The sequence below is a fragment of the Myotis brandtii genome, unplaced genomic scaffold (genome assembly GCF_000412655.1).
Source record: "Myotis brandtii unplaced genomic scaffold, ASM41265v1 scaffold1424, whole genome shotgun sequence".
In the NCBI taxonomy this organism is placed as follows: domain Eukaryota; kingdom Metazoa; phylum Chordata; class Mammalia; order Chiroptera; family Vespertilionidae; genus Myotis; species Myotis brandtii.
The window spans coordinates 344,120-362,056 of NW_005355089.1; the positions used below are offsets into that span (position 1 = coordinate 344,120).

The window sequence follows — 17,937 nt, forward strand, 5'->3', positions numbered from 1 at the left end:
TGCACCTATGGGTGAGGACAGTGGGTGGGGAGTGAGGGCGGAGGGGGGGGCGGGAACTGGGAGGAGAGGAGTTATGGGAGGGGGGGGAAAGAGGAACAAATGTAATCTGAACAATAAAGATTTAATAAATTAAAAAAAAAAAAGTACAATAAATAAAGCCCAACCTGAGTAAGGAAGGAAATAATAAAGATCAGAGCAGAAATAAAAGAAACAGTCTTAAAAAACAACAATACAAAAGATCAATGTAACCAAGAGCTGGTTCTTAGAAAACATAAACACAATTGACAAACCTTTAACCTGACTCATCAAGAAAAAAAGAGAGAGGACCCAAATAAATAAAATCAGAAATGAAAGAGAAGTAACAACTGACATGAAAGAAATAAAAAGGATTGTAACAAAATATTATGAAAAACTATATGCCAACAAATTGGACAATCTGGAAGAAATGCATAAATTCCTAAAAACATACACTCTTCCAAAACTGAATCAGAAAGAATCAGAGAACCTGAGTAGACAGATGACAATTAGTGAAATTGAAGCAGTAATCAAAAAACTCCCAACAAACAGAAGTCCTGGACTGAATGGCTTCACAGGTGAATTTCCCAAACATCCAGAGAACTAAAACCTATCCTTCTCAAACTATTCCAAAAAATTCCAGAGGAGGGAGGACTCCCAAGCTCATTTTACAAGACCAGCATTATCCTAATGCCAAAACCAGATAAAGACACTACAAAGAAAGAAAATTATAAGCCAATATACCTTATGAACATAGATGCTAAAATCCTCAACAAAATATTAGTAAACCGGATCCAGCAATACATAAAAAAAGATTGCACACCATGATCCAGTAGGATGTGAGGTTGGTATAATATCCACAAATCAATAAACATGATCCAGCTCAGCCAGCGTGGCTGAGTGGTTGAGCGTTGACCTATGAACCAGGAGGTCACGGTTTGATTCCCAGTCAGGGCACATGCCAGGGTTGCAGGCTCAATCCCCAGTAGGGGGCATGCAGGAGGCACCTGATCAATGATTCTCTCTCACCATTGATGTTTCTATCTCTCCCTCTCCCTTCCTCTCTGAAATCAATTAATATAGAGATATAAAACAGGGAAAGTCTGAAATTGATTACCTAAGCTCTTGCCTTAAGACTGGAAAAGGGAAAGCAAAATAAACCCAAAGCAAGCAGAAGGAAGAAAAACAAAGATAAAAGCAGAAATCAGTGAAAATGAAAACAGAAAGACAACAGAGAAAAATCAATGAAATGAGTGTTTTTTAAAGTTCAATAAAATTGATAAACTTCCATCAATATTCACACAGAAGAAAAGAGAAGGCACAAATAACTAATATCAGGAATGAAACAGGATTTCACTAGAGAATTGGAAGACATCAAATGGATAATAAGGAAATACTATGAACAACTCTACACACATAAATTTCACAACTTAGAAAAAATGGACCAATTCTCCTTAGACGTACAAACTATCACAACTCACCCATTATGAAATAATTTGAATACCCTAATAAAGTTCAAGAAAATTGAATGCTCATTAAAAACTTCCCCCAAAAGAAATCCCTAGGCACATGAAATTGGACTTGAGAATTCTACCAAACGTTTTGAGGAAATATAACACTAATTCTGAAATTAAGAAATCAAGAAAATCTAAATGAAGAGACTTACTGTGTTAATGGGAGACTCAACATAGTAAAGATGTCAACTTTTCCCAAACTGAGACAACTGGGAGGACTTTTTCAAAATACACACACTCAGATCCCACTCAAGACCTACAAATTCGTAATTCTAGGGGTGAAGCTTAGGCATGTGTTGTTTAGGAGAAAAGCCCCACCTTCCCCCCACATCATTCTGATTTATAGCCTGCAATGCCAGCCTCCCAGTCACCATCATTAGAGTCATAGGGCTGAGAGTTCTGCTCTCTATCACCAAGTAGCCCAGTGCAAAGAAGTCTATCAACCTCCTCCTGGGCCTCCCCACCATTAGCCTTCCCAAGTGGCTATGCTGCTCACTGGCCACCATGTGAATTTTCTTGATGTCCAGTTCTGAGCCTTCAGCTGATATGAAAGGGATATCCCACATAATCACATAAACATGTTATAGCAAGGGGCTGGCTCTGATGCCACAAGCTCTCCTCTTCCTGCCCTCCTCAAATGCTCCCAGAGGGGCCCAGAAAAGACCTGTGGGAATGAAAAGTGTCTGTCCTTGCTTCACAGAACACTTGTAGCACTTTTCCACCTGGTCCCCAAAGAACATCTCATCCTGGTTAGAGGAGCTGCTCCAGCACTCAAAGAGAGTCAGGTTGGCATTTGTTGGGCGGATCAAGTAGAAGATCTTCTCACCCTGAAACAAAAAGAGGTTGAAATGCCAAAAACATCAAGGGTTTCCAGAAAAGTCCTCAAGGGGTTCTCCAAAAGGATATTCTCTCTCCCATGCTCTAAGACCACATAGTATGCCAGAATTCTTTTCCAAACCCATCCAAAGATCATTTTATTTGAATTTAGAAAACTTCAAAAGGTACTTTTTCACTTTTAAGCTTCTATGATATTGACAAAAATAATTTTAAAAGGGTATTTCAAACAAAATTGTTCAACTTAGCACAAATGTACACCAAAGGCTCCTATTTTTCATGCAATGCCAAATGAAAAATGGCCTCTATGGATAAAAAGATCAATATTACTAACCCTAGGAGAATTTAAGGCCACACTACCAATGAGAAGAAATTGAATTTGTCTTTAAATGCCATTTACAGAGAGTATTCCTTCTCACACCTACAATCAAAGCTAATAAAAGTTTAAAAGTTCAGTAATCGCCTAAGGACTTCTGAAAGATTTTATGTTAGGTGATTATCTGCTAAAAGAACATTTTATTTCCTAATTATATTTTGCCTGGATAATCACCAGATACATAATTTGGCAGAAAAGACACAAAAACCCACTAGCACAAAAATATCCCAACCCACAGCTTTATTACTTTAACCAGTATTTCATGATAAATTTCAATGAAGAAAAGCAACAGTAGAAATTGTCTTTAAAAATTATCTATTATACAATTAGAAAAATTTGAATCAGATCTGTAGATTAATAATAGTATTATATCAGTATTAATTTCCTGATTTTGATAACTATAATATATTGCCCTTGTGTTTAAGAAATACACACTGGCCCTAACCAGTTTGGCTCAGTGGATAGAGCGTCAGCCTGCAGACTGAAGGGTCCCAGGTTCGATTCTAGTCAAGGGCATATACCTTGGTTGCGGACACATCCCAGATGTGCAGGAGGCCCCTGATCGATGTTTCTCATCTGATGTTTCTAACTCTCTATCCCTCTCCCTTCCTCTCTGTAAAAAATCAATAAATTATATTTTTAAAAAAGAAATACACACTGAATTATTATGAGATAAAAGGACACCATGTCTGCAACTACTCTCAAATGTTTCAGAAAAAAATCTATATATAAAATCATTTTATTATGTTTGCTTTAAAGAAAGAAAGAATGTAATAAAATGGTAACTTTTGGAGAATCTGAATAAAGGATACAGAAATTCTTCCTGTTATTTTTGTATTTTTTCAATAAAAAAATATTTAAAAATAAAAAGTTTGCCTGGCTGGCATGGCTCAGTGGTTGAGCATCGACCTATGAACCAGGAGGTTGCAGTTCGGTTCCTGGTCAGGGCACATGCCCAGGTTGCAGGCTCGATCCCTAGTGGGGGGTGTACAGGAGGCAGACGATCAATGATACTCTTTCATCACTGATGTTTCTATCTCTCCCTTTCCGTTCTTCTCTGAAATAAAAAAAAATATTAAAAAATAAAATAAATAAAAATTAAAAAGTTAAATGTAACATTTGCATGATAGCTCTTCATTTAAATGCTCCATCCCGACAGGAGAGGGCTGGAAGAGGTTAATGGGGGGTAAAGGAGGACCTATGTAATACTTTCAACAATAAACATCAAAAGAAAAAAAATGCTCCAGTCCAGCCAGTGTGGCTCTGTGGTTGAGCATCAGCCCATGAACCAAGAGGTCACGGTTCGATTCCTGGTCAGGGCATATGCCCAGATTGCAGGCTCAATCCTGCACGGGAGGGAGAAGGCAGACGATCTATGATTCTCTTTCATCATTGATATTTTTATCTCTCTCTGTCTCTCCCTTCCTCTCTAAAATCAATGAAAATATATTTTAAAATAAATAAATAAATGCTACAATTTCGTCATGAGAAAACAATGGAAACCATTAGTTCAGGATTGGTGATCAGCTGGACAAGAGCCATATCCGTTTTCTGCTCTATCCTTGACATTTCTGAAAAGAAAACTAAATAGTATGAACAATGGTGGAAAACAATCAAAATTATTTAAGAAATGTGTTTTCTAGACCTCAAAAATCCTTTGTAGTCATTAACAATTTATATGCTAATTATAACAACTAAAAGGAAAATTATCTATAGGAAGGCTGACATTAAAACAAAACTCATATATGCTCTGTCTTGATGGTGGTGGAAGTTATACAACTACTTGTATATACAAGTGTCAAAACTCATCATACCATACACTTAAAACATTAATTTTATGGTATACTAGAGGCCTGATGCATGATATTCGTGCAAGGGGCTCGGCCCTCGAAGCCCCTCGCAGCCCCGGCCGGCCCTCACAGCCCCAGCTTTGTCCAGAAGCTCATCCAGACGGTCGTTCTGCTGTTCAGTCTAATTAGCATATTAGCTCTTTATTATATAGGATAGGATAAAGTATGCCTAAATAAAGTTAGGGGGAAGGGAAGTTTCTCAAGTTACCAGGAATTTCAGCAGTAAATATGGACATCTGCACACAGTGGTAGTATATATTGGTTCAATTAAGAAGGTAATAGTTGGAAAAAATTTTAGGCATCTGCTATTATTGAAAAAAATGTTAAGCACCAACTGTGAAGTAGAGACAGTTTACATGGCATACTCACTAAGTACCCAATCCTGGCAGAGTAGTTACATGGAAATGTCACCCAAATAGAATCTGGGAGGCAGGAAGGCCTCAGCAGCCTGTTTTGTGCTGCCACCTGAAAAAAAGAGTGGTCCAAGGCCTGACTGCCTCCAGAAGCCGTACACATTCCTACCTTGAGCACATGGTACCAGACCGAGGTGCCGCCAAAGTCAATGTGGAAGTCTGTATAGCTATCCCGCACGCTCATGAGGCAGTACTTCTGCACATTGGGCCTCTCAAAGATACACTCCTCGGGCCACAAGTTCTCCACCCATGAGAGCTTCCGAACAATCTTGGGTGTCTCCACAAGGTTAGAAAGCCTAGCAAGGAAGGGATGGAGAACAGATGTCAGCTGATTAGGAATTGAAGTTGAAGTCTGAATAAAATGCCCTCCGTTCCAGTGAGAGTCAGATAAAGACAAAGTTGTTCTCTCCACAGAATCCCCAAGGGTACATAGGACACTTATTTCTGTAAATCTGGTCAGCATCCTCATTCCACTCAGCTCTAGAAGTCCCAAGGCCCAGCTCCACAGCCTTCCTCAATCAAAGGCAATCATGTCTCTACTAAATGTTCATACCCCCTCACCCCAGACCACTCACTTGGCCCTTGGTTTATAACAGTTAATTGTATTGTCCCCATCTCATGGTGTCTTCTTTATGAGGAACCATTAGAGAAACCTCTCTGGGCTCAGTTCCAGGTAAAGAAGTGTTTCTCCCAAACATCTGGTTGTTTTTATCCTATGTGAAAACCACAAATCCTGTACTATTACATTCCCTTCTTTGTTCTGAACTTCAGGGAATTCAGTGAAAACTCTAAAGTCCTTCTCCATCAACTATACAGACATTCATACATGCATTTTGTGGGCAGATGACCCATCAGATGTATCTTATCTCCCCACCTTTATTTTCCTTTTATTCCAATTTTCTTTTTTCCCCCCTCTTTGCATCTCTGTAAGCTGCTTGAAATAGTCTTTTCAAAATGAAGTGAGGTATAAACAAACGTAGGTTTTTTTTTAAACACCTTCAGGTTAACTTTGTATGTTAAAACCAATAGTAAGGGTTTCAATATTGTACTATAGTTATTGTAAGATGTTGCCATTGAGGGAAACTGGATCAAAATACACAGGACCCCCCCTGTACATTTTTTTACAACTGCCTGTGAATCTATAATTATGTCAAAATTAAAGGTTAAAGAAGTAAACAATCAGACAGTACTCTTTCTAAGTGCAAAAGGATATGTTATGATTTTCGGGATCTCCCATGGTTTTGAGCACAGAGAAGACTACATATATTTATTGAGTATATGAGTCCAGACAAAATCATTTAAAGATCATAAGCTTTTTTTTCTTCTTTTTTAAATCTAAGAAACCTTATCCTTAGAGAAACTATTTGGGGGTAATTTTAGTAAGTCTATTTCCAGGGACAGAGGACCTATCCTGGGAGTTAAACAAGTGACCATGCCACATTCTAAATATCAGAAGGTCTAAGAAAGCTGTCCTGGTCTTGAAGGAGATAAAAATTAATTAAATTAGCTACTATATAATCTATCCAATGCTAGAAACTGTGAAGGAGAAATACGATTTGGTTGTTATGTGAGCATCAAACTTAGAAAAGTATAAACCAGCTCCCCATCCCAAAGGAAGTAACCACCAGGAGGAAGGGAAAGAACACTAATATATACTCAGTATATAAGTTCCAGGCATTTGTCAGGCTTTTTACTCACCCCCATCCCTCCTACCTGGTATCAGAGAATTCCAAACTAATGACATTGAGGACTTTCTCCCTCTTCCCACTGTAGTAATATTTCACAAAATCACCGAGCTTCATCTTGCAGTCGGCCTGGCGCGCCACATCAATCACATCAATCTCTTTGTCAGAGCCTGGAGTAAAGAGATGGGTTCTGTACCAAGTGGTCTCAGAGACTGGGAAAGTGTCTCTCACCCTCTTACCAGTCCCTAGAATGGCCTGCACTCAAAACCTCTCTCCTCAGACATTGTATTTGTATGTGCATATCTGAGAGGTGAGTGTAGGAATCCCTCACACTGTCCTATGTACTAGATCCAGGACTGCTAGGGCAACAGAAATACCTGACACACAGCCTCTCACAGTACAATCCTCCTGCCTGGGCCCTGCTTCCTCACTTTTTCTCTTCCTCTCCCCCAAGACGCATGCTCAGAAGAAAATTGGCATGTGAGGGCAAAAAATCAAAAGCTTTCTCATCTCAAGCAAGGACAGAGAGACCATTACAATTTCTGGTACTGCCCAGGTTAAAAAAAAATGGGGCTCCGCCTGGGGTTTTGTGATCTGTTAGGAAAAAGGAGAAGGAGGACAGGATTTTGGTTCTAGCTTTGCCAAAGAATGACTCTGAGCAAGCACTTCACCTGAGATTCCCGAGATGGTTAGAAAGGAAATGCAAAAGATAGATTGGAGGGGTCACAGGTCTTAATGAGAATGAACAATATTACAGTTAAGATGGTCTGTGTTGCTTACCAACATAGTGTTCCACGTCCCTCACAGTGAATGATGGTGAGGGTAGGGTCATCCCCAATCCATCCTTCTTCAAGACTAGGATGGGCACACTGAAGCTATTCTCTTCCAGGAATTCCACAGTCAGCTGACTTCCAGTGGGTTTCAGAATCACTTCATCTGAGCTGTGGGCCATAGGAGAGAAACTCTGAGCCCCAGAGGCCCTGCCACTGGGCCTCACTAGATGCTACCACTCACTTATGGGGTGGGATCTTGCTGAGGGGATCTATGGTAGGCTGGCAACTAATGGCATAAACTTCATGTGCTAGGGAAGAAAGGACCTATCCAAGGTAAGAAGCCAGGTCACTGGCAGAGGTGGAAAGCTTAACCCAGGATATCCTGTCAATAGCGTGCTATTCTCTGGATGTCAAAGGAAGACATCAATCAACAGCCTGCCCACGAAGAAAAGACAGAGCTGACAAGTTTAGCTAATTTATTCTAACTCAGAGCAGTAGTATCCCATTTAAAATATTGGCAGATAAAGAGAAAATACTAACAAAAAACAAAAACAATTTTTACAATCACTTATTCAACACACATACTTAGTTAACTAGAAAACAGGAGGGTTTTTTAAAAAAAAAAAATCATGCTGGAGAAAAGATGGGACTATTTGGTAAGTTGTGTTGAGACAAACATCTGGAAAAATATTATGCTCAATGTCTACCGCACTGTTTACATAACTCTAGACAATTCAAAGATTAAATTGGAAAAAATAAATACATGGAGTAGTACAAAAAACATGAGACAAGGCACAGCACCTACTAAAAATAGTAAAAATAAATTTAACTACATAAAAATTAAAATTTTCTTCAAGGAAAGCTATAATAAATCAGTAAGAAATAGGCAGCAACCCAACAGAAAAATTGTCAAATAACATAAGCAAGCAGTAACAGAAAGGAATAGGATGATTTATAAACATACAAAAATATATGTGTCTCCTTCATAATTAAAGAAATCAAGTGGAAACATTTCATTTTTTATCTTATCAGAAAAGCAAAAAAGTCCTAGCCGGTTTCGCTCAGTGAATAGAGTGTCAGCCTGCAGACTGAAGGGTCCCAGGTTCGATTCCGGTGAAGGGCACATGCCCAGGTTGTAGGCTCAATCCCCAGTAGGGGGCATGCAGGAGGCCAATCAATGATTCTCTCTCATCACTGATGTTTCTCTCTCTCCCTCTCCTTTCCTCTCTGAAATCAACAAAAATTAAATAAATAAATAAATAAATAAATAAATAAATAAGCAAGCAAGCAAAAAAAAGTTTGATAGTAAACAGTGCTGGCCAGTATACAGGGAATTAGATACTTTCACACATTGTCTAGTGGGGGTGTGAAATATAGTCACTTTGCAAATAATTTGGCAATATTTGTAAAAATTTTTAAAGCACATACTCTTTGACCTAGCAATTTCACTTTTAGGTAATAAATCTATAAATAAACTTATCCACATATGCAAAAACTTGAGTATAAAGACATTTACTGCAGTTTTTTTCTAACAGCAAAGTACTAGAATCAATTTAAATGTTCATCAATAGAGGATTGGTTAAATATTCATACAGTGGAACACTAAACATCCATGAAAAATAATAAATACATGTGCATGTGTTAATATGGACTGATCTTCGAGATATATAATTTTAGGCCTGGCTGGTATGGCTCAGTTGGTTGGAGAATCGTTCCATGGACCAAAGGTTATGAGTTTAATTCCTGGTCAGGGCACATACCCAGGTTGCAGGTTCAATCTCCAGTAAGAGTGTGTTCGAGAGGCAACTAATAGATGTTTCTCCCTCTTCCACTCTCCCTTCCTCTCTCTAAAAATCAATAGAAAGAATTTTTAAAGGTATATAATTTTAGGTTAAAAAAGCAAGATGCAGCCCTAACCGGTTTGGCTCAGTGGATAGAGCGTCAACCTGCAGACTGAAAGGTCCCAGGTTCGGTTCAGGTCAAGGGCATGTACCTTGGTTGCGGGCACATCCCCAGTAGGAGATGTGCAGGAAGCAGCTGATCAATGTTTCTCTCTCATCGATGTTTCTAACTCTCTATCCCTCTCTCTTCCTCTCTGTAAAAAATCAATAAAGTATATTTTAAAAAAACTAATTAAAATTGTTAGGACTGTAAATTTAAAAAAAAAGCAAGATGCAGAATATAGAGTGTTTCTATTTGTATTTTTTAAAAGAATAATTAATACAAACACATACATTCTTTTTTTTAAGTATGCAGTTTTATTTAATCCTCACCCGAGGATTTTTTTTCCCCATAGATTTTTAGAGAGAGTGGGAGGGAGGGAGGAGGGGAGAAGAGAGAGAGAGAGAAACATCAACATAAGAGAAACATTAATTGGTTGCCTCCTGCACACACACCCTGACCAGAGCCAGGGATTGAACCTGCAACTAAGGTACATGCCCTTGACCCCTCAATCCACAGGCCGAAACTCTAACTAACCACTGAGCAACCAGCCAGGACCGCATTCTTGTATAAGCAAAAAACTACTTCTGAAAGAATGCACAAGAAATTGGTTAAATTTGGAGAAGAGATCTGAGGGGTCTGAAGTAGAAAGGAGACTCACTGCCTTTACATAAACAAAACAAAAAATATTAAGTTAAAGAAAAAGTTATAATTCTAAACAACACTTTAGTTACAGGAAAGCTGAAAATGATCAAATGAATTAAAAACTAAGCAAAAGAGAGTACCTTCATTCATTAACTTCTTTAACTCATTATTTTTGCACAATTGATGTAATTTATTTTTAATAAGCCCATCTTAATTTTTTTAAAGGAAACTTTGTTTTGATTGCAAAAGACTGACATGATCCCTCATATTTTTCTTTATTTTTTAAAAGAGATTCCTCATCTTTACAATGAGAATTAAACTTTTGGATCTTTAAGACTCCTAGCTGTCACAATCTGTGGGTGCATGTAAATATCCTCGCCTGACTTGAGCAAAACTGCCTCCCAATCTATCAAAAGTTTCCAGAAGTGGACCTTAATGTACTCTGTGTACATCAAATGAAACTCTAGCAATGTTTCTCAGCAACTAAAACAGAAGATCCCTCTCCAGAGGGAACTCACAGAGCCCTGTAGACACCTCCAAGTGGGGGAAGCACCTAATGGGACAGCCAGCGGGAAAGCTGGAAAGAAGAGGGTCCCAGCTTCCCGGAGCCATAGAGTTCACCAGCCCTTGGGGTACAAGTACTCACCTGTCAAAGGTCCGACTGCGGAGCTCTCGAATGAAGGTAGGGCTTCCAGTTTTCACCGGCTTCCCCTTGTGTGCATCATGCCCTTTTGAAGACACGCGGCGTTTTTTCACTAAGCCAGAAAAAGACATGAGACCATGAATCAGAATGGCTGTGAGCTATGTTTCCAAGAGCAAAGGCCTCAGCAGACCCTGCTTCTCTTCCAATCTAATAACCCCTTGGAGCACCAGGAGTCAACAAGGCCCTCACAAACTCAGGAAAGTTCTTAGTGAGGATAGGTGCTTCTTCTGAGAAATCCCCAGGGAGGGAGGGAGGGAGGGAGGTGAAGCTCTGCACTCTGCCCTCTCCGTGGGGCGGCTGCTGTCCTGCAGGGCCTATATCAGGGGTCCTCAAACTACGGCCCGCAGGCCACATGCAAATACAAATATTGTATTTGTTCCCGTTTTGTTTTTTTACTTCAAAATAAGATATGTGCAGTGTGCATAGGAATTTGTTCATAGTTTGTTTTTTTAAACTATAGTCCAGCCCTCCAACGGTCTGAGGGACAGTGAACTGGCCCCCTGTTTAAAAAGTTTGAGGACCCCTGGCCTATATAGTCTCTGCTATTTCCCAAGGGAGCTGAATCTGAAGCACCCACAAAAGGCAATCTCCCTTCCAAGCTTCCTTTGCTTTTGTCTTTCCTCTGGCCCATGTTCTCTTAGAAGTCCCAAGATCTACTTACTAATGGAAGGCCCATGTAAGACCTCACAGTTGGGGCAGTGGTAGAGGTCAATGTCAGCAGCCTTCTCCTCTTCAACACCAACACAACTAGAAAAGACAAAATCAGCCAGGGTTTATGGAAATTTTATTTTTTATAAGGCCTATAACTGTGCTGTCCAGTACACATGATTATTTACATTTAAATTAATTCAAATTAAGTAAAATTTTAAAAGCAGTTCCTCCATCACACTAGCTATAATTCAAGTGAACAATAGCCACATGTGCCCTAGCCAGTTTGGCTCAGTAGACAGAGCGTTGACCTTCAGACTGAAAGGTTCCAGGTTTGATTCCGGTCAAGGGCACATGCCCGGGTTGCGGGCTTGGATCCCAGGAGGCAGCCGATCAATGATTCTCCTCATTATTGATGTTTCTATCTCTCTCTCTCTGTCTTCCTTTCTCTCTGAAACCAATCAATTAAAAAACAATTTCTGGTAAAAAAAAAAAATAGCCACATGTGGCTAGAGGTTACCATATTGGGCAGATTATCAAACATTTTCATCAGTGCAAAAAGTTCTAGTGGACTACACTGGCCTAAAACAATTATGACAGAGTTAAAAATGAAGACAGGCCAAAACCGGTTTGGCTCAGTGGATAGAGTGTCAGCCTGCGGACTGAAAGGTCCCGGGTTCGATTCCGGTCAAGGGCATGTACCTGGGTTGCGGGCACATCCCCAGTGGAAGATGTGCAAGAGGCGTTTCTCTCTCGATGTTTCTAACTCTCTATCTCTCTCTCTTCCTCTCTGTAAAAAATCAATAAAATATATTTTTAAAAAAATGAAGACAGTAAAACTTCATTAAGACTCAGAATGGCCCTGGCCAGTTCAGCTCAGTTGGTTGGGTGTCATCCCATGCACCAAAGGTTGGTGGTTTGATTCTGGTCAGGCCTGGATCCCCAATCCCTTGTATGGGGTGTGCAGGAAGCAGCCAATCAATGTTCTGCTCTCACATCAATGTTTCTCTCTCTCCCTCTCCCTCTCCCTTTCTTTCTCTCACAAGTCAATAAAAATATATTCGAAAAAAACATAATGGTCAAAGCAGAAAGAGACTCTAGAGCAGTGTTGTCCAATAGAAATATAATGTGAGCCAAATAGGTCATTTTAAATGTTCTAGTAGCCACATGAAAAAGGTAAAAAGAAACAGGTGAGCCCTAGCCGGTTTGGCTCAGTGGATAGAGCATTGGCCTGCAGACTGAAGCATCCCGGGTTCAATTCCGGTCAAGGGCATATGCCCGGGTTACAGGCTTGATCCCCAGTAGGGGGCGTGCAGAAGGCAGCTGATCAATGATTCGCTCTCATCACTGATGTTTCTATCTCTCTCTCCCTCTCCCTTCCTCTCTGAAATCAATAAAAATATTTTTTAAAAGAAACAGGTGAAATTTTAATAATATTTTATTTAACCAATATATCCAAAATATTATTTCAACATATAATAAAATTTAAACTTGAGCATTTTACTTTATTAAATGCAAAAGATTAAAAGGGTATTTTATTGTCAACGGTGGTTCTGAGTGAAGGATTACAGGTAATCATTTTCCTCTTATCTGTATTTTCTAATTTTCTACAGTGAACATGTTATTTATTTCATATTGTAATTTCTAAAAAATATTTAATTTTGAAAATTTGAGTTTGCATGTATATGAGGTAGAAATCTCACAAAATTAAACCCTTCTTCACCAAAGAAGTCATCAGCAGTCCTCCAAGTAACTCCAGCTAAGATCAAACTCCTAAAATCTTTTAGTTGGCCACACACAGCAGGGAGAATAAGAATAGGGCAGAGCTCCAACTATTTCAGCCAAGATCATGCTCATAAACTGACTTCCTGGGATCAGGACCCGAGAATCAGTGATTGGCCGCCCCCTGCACGCCCCCTACTGGGGATCAAGCCCGCAACCCACGCATGTGCCCTTGGCCAGAATCAAACCCGGGACCCTCAATCTGCAGACTGATGCTCTATCAACTGAGCCAAACCGGCTAGGGCCCCATCACTTTCTCAAGTGCTAATCCTAATGTCTATAAACCTACTGCATATCAATAAACTGAGGATATCACCATCAAGTTGATAGGATTTTTAAAAGGACTCAGATAATGTATATAAAGTACCTCGCACAGTGAGGACAGAGTCTGGTACACAGTAAGTAGTCAGTAAGTAATAGCTAATATTTTTCCACCCAGCCTAGACCTCACCCTTAACCTGCTTAAACTTTCTTTAAATATATTCCCCAAACCTTATAGCATTAACTCATTTCCCTGGACTACATCCTTTCTGTCTCACACCCCTGTTACCTTTGCACACTGCTCAAGAAGGACCCCTCTAGTATCTCTCTCCTGAACTTTTCATACCACATAGCTATGTGCTTTCTCTACCCCAAACATCCACGGCTCATCAACTTTCTCGACTTTTCTACTGTACCCCCAGAAATCCTATTTCTTGGTAAACAAATCCCTCTATATTCACATCCCTTTCAACAAACCCCTTCTCTTCACCTTTCTGGTTTAACTGAATGCAGTTTCTCACCATTTTCTCTATATCAGTGCCACTCAAAGTATAGCCCATGTACTAATGCTGTGATAAATACAGAAAGAGCACAAAAATTTTAATGGCAATTTGGCTGAGGAATTTTACATCTGTTGAATCTAATAATAAAAAATTGGGGCTTTTCTTTTGTATAGCTTTTGTATTCAGACCACTTTTCTAGCAATTCATATTTTATTTAAAAAAGGACTGGTCCAAAAAAAAAAAAAAAAACTGGTCCATTATGGATTGGAAATTAAAGAGTCGAAGAAACACTTTGGTAGAGCCCTGTCAGGTAGAAGTTGCATATTCTCCCAGACCCTTATAACTCAGGGCTGGGCTGGAGATAGACATCCCCCTCATTCTCCAGTGAGACTTTGAATCATCTCTCCTCTACCCTTTTGTACGATCTCCTATTCCTGAGTTTCATATCATCTAACCATACCCCTTCCTACTCCTCTTCACTGTCAGCTACTCATCTCCCCAACATTACCTCTTCACTGAAGAACCTACTCAGATTCCTCTTCAACTAACTCCTCCCAATTTTCCACATGACATTGTTTTCAATGTAGAGGCCCAATATCTTGGCCTCTTAGCTCTCTGACCTTCTCATCTTTGGAGACTGCTACCTCCACTTCCATTTCAGCTACCAACTCCTATAGTCAACACTTGCAGTTGCTCCACCTATGAAATGTGAAATTCACACATCACACTCTCTGACCACAAGTATATCCATTCAGCTCTCATTCATTACACTTGTTCTTTGCCTGCAAAATCCCTTTGATCCTACTTTTAAGCGTGAAAAAATATTCACTGATTCTTGACTTCACCCTTCTTCACTTCAACCATTCTCTTATAGATATCCTCAACTCACTTGTCCCACAGCCTCTCCATCACTCCCATATGCAAATACCAACCCTGGCTCAATCAAACTACATAACACTGAACCACTGGGCATGGCTCGAGAAGAATCACCCAATGGATCTGGTGCCACAATAAAGTCATTGTCCAAAATATCTGAGTCACAGAATGGCCAATACAATATTGAAGGAGAATTAAGTTGGAAGACTGATGCTACCTGACTTTAAGACTTACTCTAAAACTACAGTAATTGCCCTGGTGTGTGGCTCAGTGGTTGAGTGTCTATCTATGAACCAGGAGGTCACAGTTCAATTCCCAGTCATGGCACATGCCCGGGTTGTGGGCTTTATCCCCAGTGGGGGCTGTGCAGGTTCTCTCTCTCTCTCTCTCTCTCTCTCCCCGCTTCCACTCTGAAATCAATAAAAACATATATTTTTAAATGCTCAAAAGATCTGAACAGACATGTCATCAAAGAAAATAAACAGATGGCAAATAAGCATATGGAAAGGTGCTCTACATCATATGTCATTAGAAAAATGCAAATTAAAACAACAAGAGATCACTATATACATATCAGAATAGCCAAAATCCAGAATACTGACAACACCAAATGCTGGAGGAGAGGTGTAGCAACAGGAACTCTCATTCTTTGCAGGTGGGAATGCAAAATGGTACAGCCACTTTGGAAGACAGCTTGGCAGTTTCTTACAAAACTAACCATATTCTTACCATACAATAGAGCAACCATGCTCCTTGGCATTTACTCAAAAGAACTGAAAACTACATCCATGCAAAAACATGCACACAGATGTTTATAATCAGCTTTATTCGCAATTGCTAAAATTTGGAAGCAACCAAGATGTCCTTTGATAGGTGAATGGACACATAAACTGAGGTACATTCAGACAATTGAATATTACTTGGTGCTAAAAAGAAATGAGCCATCAAGCCATGAAAAGACATGGAGGAAACTTAAACACATATTACTAAGTGAAAAAGCCAATCCCAAAAGGCTACATATCATATGATTCCAACTATGGGGACAGAGATCAGTGGTTGTCAGGGGTTAGTGAGGGAGAAAGAGATGAAGAGGTAGTAGAGCATAGATAATTTTTAGGGCAGTAAAACAATCTATAATAATAATCTATAATAATAAAAGCATAATATGCAAATCAACCAAACAGCAGAATGACCGTCCAGACGACCCTCCAGATGACCAAGCTATGACACCCACTAGTGCCAGGCCAGCCAAGGTGGGTGTGATGCGATTGGTCGGGGGCCAGCCATCACCCCATGATCGCCCTGCAGAGGGAGGCCCAGGCCACTGACCAGCAGGCTGCGGCAGGGGGGCAGAGCCTCCCTCTGTGGGGGTGATCCATCGTGGAGCCCCAGCCAGGTGGGCAGGGCCTACCTCTTTGGGGCGATCGATCATGGGGCTCCCAGACTGTGAGAGGGCACAGGGCAGGCTGGGGGACCTCCCCCCATCCAAGTGCACGAATTTCGTACACTGGGCCTCTCGTTCTATCCTATATAATAAAAGGCTAATATGCAAATCGACCAAATGGAGGAAGAACTGGTCACTATGACACGCACTGACCACCAGGGGGCAGACACTCAATGCAGGAGCTGCCCCTTGGTGGTCAGTGCGCTCCCACAGGGGGAGCACCGTTCAGCCAGAAGCCGGGCTCATGCTAAGGATGTCCGACTGCCAGCTTAGGCCCGCGCCCCAGACTGCGAGAGGACGCTGGCTGGGCTGAGGGACTCCCCCTCCACCCACTGCACAAATGTCATGCACTGGGCCTCTAGTATAATAATAAAATGTTACAGTGGTAGGTAAATGTCATTATGTATTTGTCCAAACCCATAGGATGTATACCAAGTGTAAATGCTGATGTAAACTATGGGCTTTGGGTGATTATGATGTGTTAATGTAGGTTCATCAATTATAACAAATGTACCATTCTGGTGGGGGATGCTGATGATGGGGGAGTCTATGTACATGGGAACAGGAGGCACATGGGAAATCTCTGTAAATTCCACTTAATTTGGCTGTGAACCTAAAACTACTGTAAAAAATAAAGTCTATTAAAAAATATCTGGGTCATGCTGCCTGACAATCCTCCCATATTTCCCTGCTCAGTTCTCTCGCCCATTCGTGGCTATTTCAAATCTCTCGTTTATCTCAGCAAATAACTCTGCCTCCTACTTCTTTGACAAAATGAAGTCATCAGATGGGAAATATCTCAACTTCCCACACCAGATCCACCACCTCTGCACCCATCCTTTCCGCCTGTTACAACAAAATAACTATCCTTCCACCCTAGCCGGTTTGGCTCAGTGGATAGAGTGTTGGCCCGCAGAATGAAGGGTCTTGGGTTCTATTCCGGTCAAGGACACATACTTCAGTTGCCAGCTTGATCTCTGGCCCAGGTCAGAGTGTGTACAGAAAATAATCGATGTGTCTCTCTCACATCAGTGTTTCTCTCTGTCTTGCCCTTTCCCTTCCACTCTCTAAAAATCAATGGAAAAATATCCTTGGGGATTAAAAAAAAATCCCAAGAAACTAGTAAATAGCAGAGCAGGATAAAAATCCAGATCTGTGTGACTCCACTATATCACATCAATATGTAACTAGAATGTAGTGTGGGGTTGTTACACAGTCAAGTACTATGAGAACACAAAATGGGCACTCAATTCTTCCAAGAGTGTGGAATTGACTAGAAGCTGAGAATTGGAGAAGCTAGAGGGGTAACAAGGCTGCTTAGAAACCTGTCTGGCTTATCTGCTCAACCTCTGCTCTCTGAGAGTGGCCAAAGAGCCAGGTCCTGTCACTACCTGTGCCCTGGAAAAAGAATAACTTCATTCACAAATAAAGAAGAAAAAGAGCATATTTTACCATTTTTCATTATTCAAAAGACTAGAGGCCCAGTGCACAAAAATTTGTGCACTCGGGGGGCGGGGGAGGGGGGGGTTCCCCAGCCCGGCCTGTGCCCTCTCACAGTCTGGGACCCCTCGGGAGATAACGACCTGCTGGCTTAGGCCTGCTCCCGGGTGGCAGAGGGCAGGCCCAATCCCTAAGTGCAGCCCCTGGTCAGGCTCAGAGCAGGGCCGATTGGGG

At 40.7% G+C, this 17,937-nt stretch overlaps 1 protein-coding gene across 3 annotated transcripts in view; it reads right to left on the reverse strand.

The window, feature by feature from the left end:
• Window positions 1–17,937, reverse strand: part of PHF8 (PHD finger protein 8) — a 92,917-nt gene that overhangs the window by 45,805 nt on the left and 29,175 nt on the right. For all 3 annotated transcript variants that reach the window (XM_005860884.2, XM_005860883.2, XM_005860885.2), the window contains exons 3-8: window positions 11,411–11,496; window positions 10,693–10,801; window positions 7,468–7,628; window positions 6,716–6,857; window positions 5,112–5,298; window positions 2,194–2,356 (exon numbers count right to left, since the gene is read on the reverse strand). In XM_005860884.2, the coding sequence (XP_005860946.1) occupies window positions 2,194–2,356; window positions 5,112–5,298; window positions 6,716–6,857; window positions 7,468–7,628; window positions 10,693–10,801; window positions 11,411–11,496 (848 nt within the window). The remainder of the gene's footprint in view (window positions 1–2,193; window positions 2,357–5,111; window positions 5,299–6,715; window positions 6,858–7,467; window positions 7,629–10,692; window positions 10,802–11,410; window positions 11,497–17,937) is intronic.